A 15,699-nucleotide genomic window follows, 5' to 3' on the forward strand; every position below is an offset into this window, starting at 1 on the left:
TTATTCAGTTATTCAGTTACCAAATACTGGAGTACTGGCAGGCTGCTACAACCTACAACCATGTCTAACGAACAGAAATGTTGATGCCTCATGCCTCTCATCCCTCCTGAGAGATACTTTCAACTCATCATACCGCCATCTCCTCAGGAACAACAGTGGCCTGATGACTTGCAGATGCATTTTACCCCGTCTGGGGTGTGTTGAAGAACTGCACATCCGAGCCACCCCCGCAGGAGAGTCACTGAGCTTAATGGCGTGGTTTGCGAGACATTCTCCCCTGATCGTCGGAACCCGCCAATCGGCAAATTTCATGCTCTCTTATAACCCTGCGGTTAATAGCATCCCCTCTTCCTCCACCGGAGATTGACTCTTGGGAGAATTGCCATGAACTTGACTTAAAACAGCACCGCTGCTGTAGCACCCACCTTTATCATGTCGCCCATCCACCATGCGATCACTGCAGGTCCTCGCCCTAGCAGGCGTCCTCGGCGCGTCTGCCCTCGATGCCGACACCATCTTGAGCAAGTACTTTGGCAACGATGCGCCCTGGTATAGCGATCGCATTCCCCTGTTTGAGACCGACCTCTCCGACATCCAAGATGTCTACTACTACCGCTGGAGTGTGTTTCGGGCTCACCAGCGCGACCTTGGTTCCTACGGCTACATCTCGACCGAATTCCTCAACGACGTCAGCTGGCAGGAAGAACCGTATGCCCTGCTGATCGATGCCGCCAACTTCCATCTGCGCGAAGGCCGCTGGTGTCGCGACCGTCGCTTCACCAGCGACTACTCGTCCTTCCTCTTCGGACCCCATGGCGACCCCTACCAATTTTCCGAATCCATGGCCGACGGCGTCTGGCAGGCCTACCTCGTCAATGGCGTCGCCGACGATGCCACTCCCCTGCTCTCCTCCATGCAGACCGTCTACGCCGGCTGGAACTCCACCACTCTCGGCGTCGGCGGCTACGACACCTCCAAGGGCCTCTACTGGATCCAGCCACTGACCGACGCAACCGAATACACCATTTCCAGCATCGATGCCTCCGGCGGCGAAGACGGCTTCACCGGTGGATACGCCTTCCGGCCGAGTATCAACAGCTACCAGTACGCCAACGCCCTGGCCATTGCCCACATCGCCAACCTGACGGGCGACACTACCGTCCGCGAGCAATACACCCAGCTCGCCAGCGCCCTCAAGACCCGTCTCCAGGACGACCTCTGGAACAGCACCTTCGAGCACTTCATCGACCGCTACGAAGAAGACAACGACTACGTCACCTACTGGGACTTCATCCGCGGCCGCGAACTCGTCGGCTACGTTCCCTGGACGCACGACCTCCCCGACGACAACACCACCTACGCCAACGCATGGACTCACTTGCTCAACTCCTCGCAGCTGGCCGGCGAACACGGCCTTCGCACCAACGAACCCAGCTACCAATACTACATGGTCCAGTATCGCTACGACGGCTCCAACCCGGAATGCCAATGGAACGGGCCCGCCTGGCCGTACCAGACCACGCAAGTCCTGACGGGCCTCGCCAACCTCCTCGACCACTACCCCAAGACCGCCGCAACAGGCGTCATCACCACGGCCGACTACACCAACATCCTGCGCCAGTACGCCCAACTGCACTACAACCCAGCGCGCGGCGGCATCCTCGACATCGAAGAAGACTACTACTCCGACACGGGTAGCCCTATCGTCGGCCTGCCGCGCTCCCCGCACTACTTCCACTCGGGCTTCGTCGACCTCATCCTCTCGGGATACGTAGGCATCCGGCCTCGCGCGGACAACGTCCTCGAGGTCAACCCCCAAGCAGACAGCACGGCAGTGAGCTACTTCCGCGCCGAGCGCATCCTCTACCACGGGCACGAGATTGCCGTGCAATGGGACGCCACCGGCAGTCACTACGGCACGGCTGGTCTCATCGTCGAAGTCGACGGCAAAACCGCAGCCACCAGCACCACCCTCACCCGTCTCATGGTGGAGTTAAGCTCCGCTTCTGCACCGGAAGTCTCCCGCCCCATTGCCGTCTCGGTGCAACTCGCCTCTGATACGGAGTATCCGCGGGGGAGTGTCTCTGTGGCGGACGCCGATGCCGACGCCGTGCACGCGGCCATCGACGGCCGGGTGTGGTTCTATTGGATCGAGGACGTCGCGAACGGGTGGGATAGTCCGGTTGGCAATGGGACGGAGGTGTGGTATCAGGTGGACTTTGGGAATGTGACGGCCACCGCGAGTGCGGAGATTGCGTTCTTTGCCAATAGTACGCAGGGGTATGACGTGCCGGAGAGGTATCGGGTGGAAACGAGCGATTCGACGACGGGGAAGTGGGAGGAGGTGAGCAAGGGGAATTATAGCGCGGCGGTGGCGAATGGGATTACCACGGTGAGTTGGGAGGAGGTGACGACGGAGGCGTTGCGGTTGGTGTTTACGCCGAAGACGGGGGAGATGGTGCGGTTGGTGGAGTGGAAGGTGTTTGGGTAGGGAGATACTGGGGTTGGATTTTGGGGGTGAGGGATTTTGTGCTTGTTTTATTAAGCATTACTATAGTTTCTGTGGTCATGTTTGAGGAGTCTGACGGAATGGGACACGGAATTAAGACTACTGGTCGATATGCTGCCACTTGGCTGCATTGTGCTTCTGGTTCTGGACGTAGTCGTATCCACCTCAGGTAATCTATATCCGGATTCAACCATGGATGAGGGATCATGTCAGACGACAGTTGCTGAAGGACTGCGCAAGCATTAGAAGAGGGATATGGGTCAGCGGGGACCTCTGTACGGAGTACAATTAGAAGCTATACATGCTGCGAAGATTGAATCCGAAGGGGTGGTTAGACAGGCTGTATAGCAGTACTATAACGCAAGACTGATTACTACACCATTCCACGGATATACATCCCTAAATCCGTTCTATCACCGATCTATGCAACGTACATCATCTTCTGCACAATATCATCATCAATACTTCTTGTCCCACCCTTATCTTCGTCAAACATGTTTACAAGTAGCATCCAATATCCCTCGTGACATATTACCTAAAGCAGCTAGTTCCACTATAAATTTCAACCAATCATACCTTTTCAGGAGCATACTACCCTTTTAAGCATGCCGACATCCGATCTACGCTCTCAAATTACCCAAAGCAGTAACCCTCAACCCTGCTGGCCATTTACTTTCTGATTCAGACACGTTGGATTGTACCCTCTTCGCCCCACTCCACCGTTTCAGTCTGATTCTTGTTTTCTCGACATTCGGGAAGAAGACCTTGCTCGGTTTGCCGTGCTTGACTGCTTGTGCCCGATGCCGGGTACATAGCGTTTGTATGTAGCTCTGTGGCGGATGATGTCGATGGTGGGTAAGTTCATAGAAGATAATATGGTGTGATATCGGCTGGGATCACCCGGAATGGGTAATTCTCTTCGACGGCACTGCATGTAGGACAAACATTCCGAAGGAGCATTAAGACACGACTACTAAGAGTCTAACAGAATTAGTCTAGACTTCTGGTCTACTTACTGCTTAGCTGCTATGATGGTATCGCCGAGACGGATATCCCGCCGCCACAGCCGGACCGGAGAACTTGGTTTGCTAAGCTTTGTGAACTGTGGATGGAGTCCGTGGATATGGATGATTGCCAAGGTTCATCATCTTGGTCGTGAGATGAGTTGATATTCTGCTTTTCATCCTGATTGTTAATGGATTGGTGTAGTGTAGAGTTGTATACAATGGTGATTGTAGTTGTATTGACGTTGAAGTAGATCATAAGTATAGTCTGTCAGTACTTTCTAGAACTGATCGGCAGCGTCACTGCAGCACTGCTCCACCAGCATAAGTCCGTCTAGTGTCACTGTTTGTCTGGATAATCGGCTCCCTCCCCTGGCCACCATCAGGACAATTTCTGCTTGGAAATCGCGCACCCAAATGATATCCGGATATAAATACCTGGCAATTCGCTCAAGTTATGGCTGTCTCCTCATCATCGCATTTGTTCTGTTCGTTCTTCATTGCAAAAATCTTGCTCGCATCGCATATAGATCTGCTTATTCTAATCATACTTAAACTCTAATACTATTTACTTATCTACTACTCCTGCTATGGCCACCACTCCCGGACAACGCCTCTTCCCTCTGGTTGTCGACCACCTCGCGCAAACCAATCCTGCTCAGCGCATCGGTCTCATCCCCAAGGGTGCTGATGTCGCTGATGGCTATGAGACGGTGACTGCCCAGCGTCTGGCCCGCGCGGTGGATGCCTTTGCGTGGTGGATTGAGAAGCAGATTGGACGCGCCCAGAAGCCTGAAACGGTTGCTTACATGGCCAGCAATGATGTGCGGTACTTGATCTTTCTCTTGGCTGCTCATAAGACCGGATATAAGGTGTGTCTTCCTCCCATACTACATACTAAATCTTTTGGCTCACTTGGCAGCCCCTCCTCCCCTCGACTCGTCTATCCGACGACGCCTACCAGCACATCCTCAACGCTACCGACTGCCACGCCTTCTTCTACACCCCTGACAAGCAGCGTCGCGTATCGGAGATCCAGGCCCTCCGTCCGGATACTGTCTTCCACCAAGTGCCGTCCATTGCAGAACTCTTCAGCACCACTGCCCAGCCATACCCTTACACTAAGACCTATCGAGAAGCGGAGGACGATGTCGCCATCATCATCCACAGCTCCGGCACAACAGGTACTATTCCTAGAAACCTGTCTACAACTCTCAATTCTTCTAACAGATACAGGCATGCCTAAACCTGTCCCCCTCACACACGGCTTCCTCGCCACCCTCGACTACGGTGCATACCTCTCGCGTCCGCAATCCCGCCAATCCACCATGTTCAACGACCTCCAGCCTGACACTCTTGTCCTCTCCACGACGCCATTCTTCCACCTCATGGGCCTGCTCGCCTTCACCGAGTCCCTCTTCCACCACATCCCCTTCGTCGTCCTCCCCGACAAGCCTCTCTCCGTCGACCTCCTCATCTCCGCCATCACCGCCACCAAGCCCGCCGCTGCCATGATGCCTCCCTCTCTCCTCGAAGACATGTCCCATGTCCCCGCTGCTCGCACCGCCCTCAGCACTCTGGAGAACGTCTACTTCGCCGGCGCTCCGCTCTCCCCAGAAGTCGGGGACGATCTGTCCCAGCTCACCAAGATCATCACCGTCATCGGATCCAGTGAAATGGGCCTCATCTCCTCGTTCGTGCCGCAGGGCCCCAAGGTATGGGGCTACTTCGACTGGAACCCAGCCTACGGAGTAGACATGCAACACGTCAGCGACGACATGTACGAGCTCGTCATCCCCCGTCGACCCGACAGTCGCCGGATGCACGGCATCTTCCACACCTTCCCCGACCGCACTGAATACCGCTCCAACGACCTCTTCGTCCGCCACCCGGAGCATCCCCATCTGTGGAAATACCACGGCCGACTCGACGACGTGATCGTGCTGAGCAACGGCGAGAAGCTGAACCCGGTCACCCTCGAGAAGATCGTCGAGGGACACCCGCGCGTCCAGCGGGCCCTGCTCATCGGCCAAGCCCGCTTCGACACGGCGCTTCTCATCGAGCCACACTGGGATCTCGAGGGCGAGCACATCGATGAAAAGGCCTTCATCGACGACATCTGGCCCACCGTGGAGCGCGGTAACGAAGCTGTCCCGAAGTACGGCCGCATTGCAAAGCCCAAGATTCGTCTCGCCGACCCGAAGAAGCCGTTCCAACTGACCCCCAAGGGCACCACGAAGCGCCACGCCGTGAACAAGGACTACCAGGACGAGATCGACGCCATCTACGCCGCAGCAGAAGAGTCCGCCGCCGTCGAGCTTCCTACCAGCCTGACCATCAACAGCCTGTGCACCTTCGTCCGCTCTCTCATCGCCACCCTCCTCAACCGTAGCGATCTCCGCGATGACGAGGACCTCTACGCCGCCGGCCTGGACTCGCTGCAAACCATCCAGCTCGCCAAGACCCTCAACAAGGCCGTCGTCGCTGCGGGCTACCCGGCCGGCCACGACATTTCCCAGCAGCAGATCTACGCCAATCCTTCTGTCTCCCAGCTCGCAGGATACTTGCACGATCTCGTCACCGGCAACCTGCGCACCACGACCATCTCCCGCGCCGACCGCATCGCCGCCACCCTCGAGAAATACACGTCGCAGCTGCCGCGCCGCACCACCCCTGCTGTCCCTATCCCAGCCAAGTCCACCGTCATCCTCACCGGCTCGACCGGCTCGCTGGGAACCTACCTCTTGCACCGCCTGCTGTCGGATCCCTCAGTCGCAAAGGTATACTGCTTCAACCGGTCCGACGCGGCTGACCGACAACAGCGCAGCTTCGCGGACAAGGGCCTCGACGTGGCACTGCTCGACCCCAGCCGGGTGGAATTCCTCACCGTGTCATTCGGGGCACCGCGCTTCAACCTCAGCGAGACCAAGTACGCCGAGCTTTTGGACAGCGTGGACTTCATCATCCACAACGCCTGGAAAGTCAACTTCAACCACCCGCTGGAGTCGTTCGAGGATCCGCACCTCAAGGGCGTCGTGGAGTTCATTTCCTTCAGCGTTCAGAGCAAGTATAACGCGCACTTGTCGTTCGTGTCCAGCGTGAGTACCATTGGCGGATGGACGGAGAAGCTGGGCCCCGTGGTGCCGGAGACGCCGGTGGAGAGTGTCGATGCGGTGCTGGTGCAGGGGTACGGCGAGTCGAAGTTTGTCGGGGAGCGATTGTGCCTGGCTGCTTCTGAAGCAGAAGGGATGGGGATGGGTGTGCCGACGACGGTGTTTCGAGTGGGACAGATTGCTGGACCGACGAGTGCAAAGGGCATGTGGAATCTGGATGAGTGGGTGCCGACGTTGGTGAAGACGAGTAAGGCGGTTGGGAAGGTGCCGGCCGATTTGGGTGGGTATGAGGTGGATTGGGTGCCTGTCGTAAGTGACTCTTGAACTCAGATGTTGTTACTTGGAGATGGATGCTAATATGGATGATAGGATACGCTCTCCACCATCACCACCGAACTCATGCACACCCGTCGTCAAAACCAATCGACGACTCCCCACGCCGTCTACCACCTCGTCAACCCCTGCAAGACGGCCTGGGCGACACTGGTCCCCGCCATCCAGGCCAAATACCCCGGCATGCAGACCGTGCCGCTGGATCAGTGGCTCGACGAGCTCGAGGCGATCAAGTCGCCGTCCGAGAGCGAGGTGCGCGAGAAACCCGCGCTGAAACTACTTGATTTCTACCGCGGCCTCGCAGGCGAGGTGCTCTCAGCCAGTATCAGTGTGGAGCAGACGCGCGGGGGGAGCCAGACCATGGCAGGATTGGGGGCTGTGACGGGGGAATTGATGGGGAATTGGTTGGGGCAGTGGGATTTCTAAATCCCTTGCTTGGATATGCCCCAGATGGCTGAGTACTAGGTTCTGTAAGGGTTGATTATTTCAGAGTTTGGGTTTATTTTAGCGATATATAGAAGGATCTGGATTTTGAATCGATAGACATGCATAACATTCTTAATGCTTGTTTTAGGATCGTGGTGATCGATACTTGTTCGGGGATACCCCTGACATGATGTCTTTCTTCATGCTTAGTGAGTAGAAGTAACTGAAGCAGGGTATTTATACCCTGCTCATAGCTATATACCCAACACCAGTAGTCAATTCCTCCTTCAATCACACCATCACATCCCATCCTCATCCTCCACACATACATACCCATACTACACTACATCCATTCCACAAGGTAATCACCCACCCCCATCTATACATCCCCAACCCACCAACTAAATACATATTTAGAAATCAATCAAAATGCACCTCTCCACATTAATCCTCTCCATCCTCCCCACAACCGCCCTCTCCGCAATCTGCTACCCCGAAACCGGCGGCACCAACTGCGCCTCCCTCATCTCCATCAAAGAATTCTATTCCCTGCAGTACTGCACCTACCGCTGGAACGTCCTCTACGGTGACTGGGACCACTTCGTCAACAACGCCAGTAGCGCCACGACTGTGCACGCCAGCGTGGGGAAAACGGGCGTGTTTGACAGTTTTGAGGACTGCCTCAATGGCTTTGAGGATGTGGTGGAGACGTGTCATGGTGTTAGTCAGGGGGGGGTTATGACGAACGGGAATGTTAGTTTGAATGTTCATTTTTGTGATTGGTAAATATCCTCCCACCTCCCGGAGGGGGAATTATGGATTATGACGGACTCATGTATGTGTGGGTGATAGTTAGATGATGATATGATATGATATGTTCATATATACATGCTTATATATGTCGACGTGGGGGCTTGGGGGCTAGTCATCATTATAATCATAGAAACTGTTGCCATCCCACCCGTCCACAAAGCTATAATCCGCCAACGGAGTCGTCCCGTGCAATGTCTCATAATGCTTTCTTCCACTGCAAGTACCATTCGTCTTGCTGCTGCTGCTGCAAGTCCCATTCAAGATCCTGCTAATTTCCATCCCCGCAGCCTGACCCTCAAACCACGCGCCATGCAAGAACCCAAAGTAGGTCGGACTGGTCGCCTCGCCGGCGAACCACAATCTCCCCGCATTGGCTCTCAGATTCTCATGCATCTCCAGCGTCGTGCTCGGCGGCCAATTCGAGTAACTGCCGTAGGACCACGGCTCGAGCGTCCACCGTGGGTACATGAACGCAATTGGCTCTGGGATGGTCTTCTCGGGGAACATCTTGCGCAGGACGTCCAGGACCTCTTCCTTGGTCTTCTCGTCGGATTGGCGTTCGGCGCGCCAGGCGAATTGCTCCGTTACGGTGACGAAGATGATGTTGGACCCCGGGAAGAATCCCTCCGTGCTGAGGGATTGGAATACCGGGTAGTAGCCGCGCATGTAGGGGTCTGCGTAGAGGAAGTATTGCGTGTCTTCAGGCCAGAAGGTCTCGTTGAATTGGAGGAAGATCTTGGTGTAGGTGCCCATGGTGAAGCCCTCGATGGCTTCTTGTTTCCATTCCGGGAGGGATGGGGTGAAGGTGACGGCGTGGTTTTGGAGTACCCCCAGGCTGAAGGTGCAGATGGCGTAGGAGGCGCGGACGCAGGACCCGTCGGCGCTGTGGATGGTGACGCCGGAGTCGGAGTAGCTGATATTGGTGATGTGGTTGTTCAGCAGTAGACGCGTGTCGTTGGGCTTCAGGAACGTCGACGCCATCCCGTGGATGATGTGGCTGTAGCCGCGTTGGTCGATCACGAAGTTGTCTTCGTCGCTGAAGCCGTTCTCGGTGAGGTTTTGGCCCGCTACACCGAAGATGAAGGAACTCTCTAATGGGGTGTAGGCGTCTTCGAAGTCTGTTTCGTTGGTAGTTAGTAGGTGGTTTGTGTTTGGAGATGGGGAGGGGGCCTACCCCAGGACCACCAGTCAACGGCTTGCGCTTCCATGTCGTCGACCTTGGGCCGCCAGCCTGCTAGGGCCAGCCCGGTTTTGGCTGTCTGGTCCTGCAGGTTGTCGAGCAGCATGACACCGGCTTGGGCGGCGGCCGTGTCATAGGCATCATCCCAGGCGTCAATCAGGTGGGAGTAGTCTTTGTAGCCGTGCTGGTTGTAGGTCGACACGTTGCTGTAGTTGGAGTAGACGGTGGAAAGGTTGTAAACGTGGGCCTGGAGGGTTAGACTCGTGCGTGGTGGTGGTGAAGCTGCCAACTTACCAGTGTCCACACAGGGTTCTGCGGACCCCCAGGAGTGCCGAGTCCTTGGACCTGTGGTTGTTAGCTGCAGCATGGACACTTGATCAAGTGGCGTACCCAGTTGCAACCCATTTCAATGATGTAGGGATTCCCATCTTTGTCCTGGCCGAATGGCTCATGCCACGCGCGACCGCCGATGGTGTCGCGGTATTCGAGGATCATGAAATCTTCCATGGAGGCATTGTGCAGCGTTTGCTATATGCTGTTAGACCACTCCTTTAAAGCGACACAGATGACTTACGGCAGCAGCAATACCAGCCATTCCTCCGCCACTGTCGCGGTTAGCTTAATTCACAATCAGGCGCGTGTCAGTCATACAGAATCGCAACAGTAGTCTGCTTGCATTGTCCCTCGTCGCGCGCATGGGGAACAGCCGCGCTAGGCAGCGCCAACGCCCCAAGAAGAGCCACCACAGAGAGCTGCATGGTCAATCCTTCTCAAGTCCCTACGTCTCTGCTAGCAGCAAGCAGCGAAAGCTGGAATAAATAGCTCAGCAGATGGCTGCCGAGGTCGGACGCCACGGACGATAAGACAGGCACCGATGGGGCAAGTCCATGCGGGTCTGATTGCTATCTCAGCTGATCCCCGCAAGAGCAGCAATTTTGGAGGTCTCTGCAGTCTGTTTAATCTATTAGTTGCAACTTAATGCAACTATAATGATAGCTCGCGGGTGAGATTGTTGGCCATTGGCCCAACCTCCGCTTCAGCCGTCGACGATAAACCAACTAGGGCGGTGGGACCAATCCCGGCGGGTCGGCGATCGTATCTCTTGCCAGTCACCGATCCTTGCAAGGTCTTCAGCTGCTTACGCCTAGTGAGTAGCTGCAGGAAACAGGTACCACGGTGCCGCAGCTCCGAGGTCAAAGCCCGATTGCAGGAAGTGGCAAGTGGAAGACATGTTGACTGCAGCCTGGGAGCTCTCGACGAGGAAAACAGGGGATCATCTGATAACAATCAAACAAATAAACAAGGAAGTGGGTCAGTGAGGCGGAGAACCAATGCCGATCAGTATTGAGGGGGAAAAAGCAAAACAAAAATGAATGCATCATCCGTGAATCGAACACGGGCCTCATCGATGGCAACGATGAATTCTACCACTAGACCAATGATGCTGTTGCTAACCAGTACGCTATCTGATTCGCTGATGGAAATATTCTCCTTTTGTGACAATATAAACTAATCTAATAGACGCCAAGGTTTTGTGCTGAAATCAGTATGAGATAGTATGGTTCTCACCCACCACTATTTCAATTGTATTAATCTCTTTCTCAAAAGCATACTAACTGCACCTGTCTATATTTGTTGATTATTGGAAGGTACCACGGATATGCTTCACTTCTACCTCCGAGTTGTGGCTTATTACGAGTCAGACCATATATATATTTCCTCCCGTTTGTCGCACGCTACGAAGGCCAGACGAGGCTAGCTGAACACCACTGCTACAAATAATGTATAATGATATGACTGCCACCACCGTTACAGTTATACAGGCATACAGAAAATACTACACAGGGTAATCCCAACCATCACAATCAGGATAGTGTCAACAAACAGGCGCCAGGCCACAAAAGGAAGAATAAATCTAAGATCTCCACCAAGGGAACCATGACCATTGGAAGACGGTAAACTGCTAACTTTAATCTTAGGAGATGACAGCCTTTACAGCGGAGGCCTGGTCATTCGACAGGATTATGGTCCGAATGCGAATAAAGTGGAGGATGGCTCATCGGCGACATATAAGAACACGGACGATGGTCAGCAACTTGACCGATCACATTTCATGTTAAGAAGGTGAGAGAATGGCTGAGATCGCCTTCCGCTAGGTGAAAATAATATCAAATCTACATCTAGACCAAGAGCAAGAAACCCTCAGCTGGTGACTGAGAGCGGGATTGGATGTTAGGAACGGAATAACTTGGATTCGAGGGATACAAATACGGATCTCAAGGTTGCACCGGCTTTTACTCCGAACTAGAAGTGAACCTCTTGATCTGAGCAACCCATCCGTCTTGTAACGTCCTTGATTGCCTTCAGCGCGTCTGCCACTGTAACCAAGATTCTCCGGGTTTGGAAGTATATGGAGTACTAATCAAAGTACTATTTCTTTTCACTTTGAAGAAGAAAAATGCCTCGGAAACTATTCGAAAATGGAGACTTTGGTTTCCAAGAGCGAAGAGATGGAGATAGACCCACTATTGTCAAACTGGTTGACTGGTGTTAAACTGCTTTCTGATTGCCCTTGAAATAGGTAAGGCTCCCAGGAGGAAGCTAGCCTGCAATTACCGAGGCTTTCTGCATAGACGTTAGTCCTTTGGAACCGCTTGCGCTCCACCAGCATGAAGCTGGGTCTCTGACACTGCTGACTACGAGAACAAGCAGTCAAGTAATTGGGCCAGAAGAGATGCTTCTCGCGATAAACGTTCCTGGTCGGTCCCTGGTTACAACAGAGCTTTTCCCAACGGCGCGAGTTGTGCGCATGGATCACTACATACTCAGGTAAACTCGCATCTTCTCGACGAGTTCCTGGATGCAACTGTCACGTATCTTGTAGCCCTGCTGACACTCTTCGAGCTTGTTACACCAATTGCTCCTGGCACCTGCTCCTTTGGCGAACCTCATAGTGGCATGCTGCAAATGCTTTTCCAATACTGAGGTCGCTCAGATTTTCTGTCGGCGTTGGGTGAGTGCATGAGACAAGGGGAGTGTTATCTTGCTCGCAGCGTTGAGTCAGAACCATGAATCACAAAGGCCATTGTTTTTGCGGGAAAGAGAGAGTTACATCACAATTAGGGTGTCTTCAGCATGAGCTCCGTACCTGGAGATAGTGCTCCTTCCATTTTGGCTCTGCTGATGATGGCTCTGACGCGAAGCAACTACTGACATCGATGGCGTAGTCAGATCCGACTTAGACTTTCAGCCTCCAAGACTGAGGAGGGCACAGTGAGCAAGAAGAATATCACGTTGAGCCTTCTGATGAATACCTAGGAACCAATGGTGCGAGCCGAGCCACTGTCAATACAATATCGGACACCGAGCATCAAGCAAATACACTTCTGTGAGTTTGTCGACATTTCGGTAGACCACAGGAGGGTAAATCAACATTTTGGGGATCATTTCTTCTTTCTTTGGATATGGTGATGTGCTCCCAAAACGATGTTTGCGGTAGATTAATTGGCAAAACTAGAAGGAAGAGATAGATGCCAGACAATTGTAACCAAGGCGTGAGTACTGATATAAGTCTCAGAACAATTGCTCCACAGCGAAATTATGAGCGCGTTGAGTGAGGAAGGCAGGTGAGAGAGACATGGCAGCGTGACCAGGAAGAGAGACCTCACGTGCGCGTCAGGTGATGATTGGTGGCATGTTTTGCTACCTTCGCTTTCCTCTGCACTTCATCTTCCAAATCATGTCGTCAGAATCCGTTGTTTCTAACTATGACAGTATCACTTCATGAAACATGTCAAGCCTTGAGAGCTACCGGTGGTTCAAGAATCAGTCGGCTGGGCATACAAGATATCTGGGAGATCCGTAGACTCGTGAGGTCTAGGGGGTAGGTAAGACATCAATTCGAATATAGATGTGGTATGCTCGCTAACGGTGATGTGCGGTACTTATGTGTTTTGTAGTACTAATTATGGCCGTCTGGCACAAACCTTAACCGACAGCTGTGGAGATGAAGATCAACATGTTATTTCTATCTGCGACGGTGGTTCCAAGGGACATCCTGTTTCCGAAAACACCCATCACACAGTCAGCTCTCCTTATTTCGAAAGCCTCGGAACTCAGTCTCGACTCTTTCAAATGGCTTGAGTCGAGCTCTATAGCCCATGTGACACATGGACCCAAGACACGCGGATCTGCGTGAAAAATAAAGGTACGAATCTGCCACGACAGGATCCGCAGTTCAATGGCGTCGGCTTCATTTACTGGTTGAGACTCGGTTCGGACTTAAAAAGACAGTGGAGACTGGACCGAACCATCTGACTGATCTTCTGGAGCCGATCCCATTGGCTTATGTTGATATCTTTCCACTGACATGCGAAGCGCTCGAATCTCGGATCACTCCCGCGCTTCGGCAACGCCTTAAAATACCGTTTATTGATACACCAAGACCTATTTCCGGAGACGCTGACGTTGCTCTTCTTCAGAGGCGATAGCAAATCCTTGGTATCGCTCTCTTCACCGTTGCTGCACTGGGCTGAGCCTCCATAGCGTCAAGCGCATCCACAGTCCACGACGGCACTTTTCCCGTTCGGGCCAAGTGCCGGTGTCGGGTAAGTGTTCAGGAACCGTCCTCTGGGCGGACGCGCAAGCCATCTCATCGACTCATCACCTCCATCAAGCTTTGTGGCCGACGCATGGCCCCCAGCCCTCGTGGACTTGCTGTCGCATCAGAATCCACCGCTTGCCAACACACATCATCCAGACAGTCGCTCCACTCTCTCCTCCAATGAGATGGACGAAGCCCAACTGCCCAGGCTATGCATCCTTGGCCACTCAGTGGAAGCGCTCTTGCGCCAGCACGAGGGAGAATTTATAGCCAGCCTCAGAGTTTGCTGTTGCCTTAGCTAGTCTGCCCCTGAGTGTTCATGTCAACCATATCATGATTCAGTCCATTATAACCCGCCTGTAATCCCGTTTCAACTACCTTACTCCCAGTCAGCCTCTGTTGCAGCTTTCTTTCGTTTCAAATACTCCAGTCACTCGCTCAAACTGTTCCTTTGTGAATCCTTACCATGAAGTCATACACGTCATGGGCTCTGACTGCCCTTGCTGCCACAGTGCCTCTCAGTGCAGCTCAGACATACAGCTCCTGTAACCCCACGAACAGTATGTCATGGCACAGATCGCCCGAGAGTAGCACAACTGACTCATACTTCAGAAACCTGCTCACCCGACAAGGGTCTCAACCAGTGGACCTTCAGCACCAACTTCACGGAAGGCTCGTCTGCGTTTGATAGATGGAATGTTACCGCTGGTACCGTGAACAGCACATCCAAAGGTGCCGAGTTCAAGATCAGCCAGCAGGGCGATGCACCGACGATCGAGTCCAACTTCTACATCTTCTTCGGCTATGTGGAGGTCAAATTCCGTGCTGCCAACGGCACCGGTATCGTCAGCACCAGTGTGATGGAGTCCAACGACCTGGATGAGATTGACTGGGTATGGTCCTATCTAACTTTCAGGCGATCAATGCTAACCCCACACAGGAGCAAGTCAGTACTTATGACACGGAAATTCAAACGAACTACTTTGGTAAAGGCAATACCACGTCCTACGACCGTGCCACCACCGTGAACGTCACCAGCCCCGAAGAAACCTATCACACCTACGGAGTCAACTGGACAGCCAGCAAGACCGAGTGGATCCTCGATGGTACTGTCGTGCGTACTCTCGAGTATGCTGACGCTGTCAATGGCAAGAACTACCCCCAGACCCCTATGACCATTCGTGTCGGTATCTGGGCTGGTGGTGATCCCGACAACTCCGAGGGAACGATCGAATGGGCTGGTGGTGAGACTGACTACGACGACGGGCCGTTCATCATGTACCTGGAGTCGGTCAAAGTCATCAACTACAACCCCGCCGAGTACTACAATTATACGGACAAGACTGGCGATTACACCAGCATTAAGGCCTACAACCTCACCACGTCGTCCAAGTCGACCAACTCGTCTAGCAGCTCATCGAGCTCGTCCTCATCTGGCTCTTCCAGCTCGAACTCCACCTCCACCTCCACATCCAGCAGTGGTGCAAGTGGACTCGCCTATGGTGGGTCTTTGATGACGATCCTTGGGATGGGTGCGCTGGTGGGCTTGCTTCTTTAGGATATCACCATGACTATCCCATGTGCATGACTATCGCACTGTATATACCAGATCATTAAGTAGTACGATCGGCCAAGGAGTTTTGTATGCTGTCAGGACAAGATACCACAGGTACATAAGTTATCATTGCAAGATCAGGGCTAGTCGCTAGCACATGCGC

At 53.5% G+C, this 15,699-nt stretch overlaps 5 protein-coding genes and 1 non-coding gene across 6 annotated transcripts; 4 read left to right on the plus strand and 2 right to left on the minus strand.

Annotated features, from left to right (window-relative positions):
- Positions 1-188: 188 nt before the first annotated feature.
- Positions 189-2,516, plus strand: ASPBRDRAFT_318556 (uncharacterized protein). Its single transcript, XM_067622945.1, has one exon. The coding sequence runs from the start codon at positions 449-451 to the stop codon at positions 2,489-2,491; it is 2,043 nt and encodes a 680-aa protein (XP_067475379.1). The 5' UTR covers positions 189-448; the 3' UTR covers positions 2,492-2,516.
- A 1,748-nt stretch (positions 2,517-4,264) lies between these two features.
- ASPBRDRAFT_47081 (uncharacterized protein) lies at positions 4,265-7,194 on the plus strand. The gene is made up of 2 exons (XM_067625774.1): positions 4,265-4,385; positions 4,436-7,194. Exon 2 carries the CDS (start codon positions 4,752-4,754, stop codon positions 6,948-6,950), a length of 2,199 nt encoding a protein of 732 aa, XP_067475380.1. The 5' UTR covers positions 4,265-4,385; positions 4,436-4,751; the 3' UTR covers positions 6,951-7,194.
- A 375-nt stretch (positions 7,195-7,569) lies between these two features.
- ASPBRDRAFT_318636 (uncharacterized protein) lies at positions 7,570-8,239 on the plus strand. Its single transcript, XM_067622946.1, has 2 exons — positions 7,570-7,746; positions 7,803-8,239. The coding sequence occupies exon 2, from the start codon at positions 7,815-7,817 to the stop codon at positions 8,169-8,171; it is 357 nt and encodes a 118-aa protein (XP_067475381.1). The 5' UTR covers positions 7,570-7,746; positions 7,803-7,814; the 3' UTR covers positions 8,172-8,239.
- A 67-nt stretch (positions 8,240-8,306) lies between these two features.
- Positions 8,307-10,136, minus strand: ASPBRDRAFT_133827 (putative flavin containing polyamine oxidase; the record flags this gene model as incomplete). Its single annotated transcript, XM_067618553.1, has 6 exons — positions 8,307-9,316; positions 9,373-9,625; positions 9,673-9,723; positions 9,769-9,906; positions 9,953-9,983; positions 10,030-10,136. 6 exons carry the CDS (start codon positions 10,134-10,136, stop codon positions 8,307-8,309), a joined length of 1,590 nt encoding a protein of 529 aa, XP_067475382.1.
- A 616-nt stretch (positions 10,137-10,752) lies between these two features.
- On the minus strand, positions 10,753-10,823 carry ASPBRDRAFT_t237. Its single transcript has one exon. It is a non-coding gene; the product is annotated as a tRNA-Gly (tRNA).
- Positions 10,824-14,447: 3,624 nt separating this feature from the next.
- On the plus strand, positions 14,448-15,539 carry ASPBRDRAFT_58181 (glycoside hydrolase family 16 protein; the record flags this gene model as incomplete). Its single annotated transcript, XM_067627864.1, has 3 exons — positions 14,448-14,541; positions 14,594-14,874; positions 14,922-15,539. The coding sequence occupies 3 exons, from the start codon at positions 14,448-14,450 to the stop codon at positions 15,537-15,539; spliced, it is 993 nt and encodes a 330-aa protein (XP_067475383.1).
- Positions 15,540-15,699: the final 160 nt, after the last annotated feature.

This window comes from Aspergillus brasiliensis (assembly GCF_001889945.1).
Source record: "Aspergillus brasiliensis CBS 101740 unplaced genomic scaffold ASPBRscaffold_13, whole genome shotgun sequence".
NCBI classification, from domain to species: Eukaryota; Fungi; Ascomycota; class Eurotiomycetes; order Eurotiales; family Aspergillaceae; genus Aspergillus; species Aspergillus brasiliensis.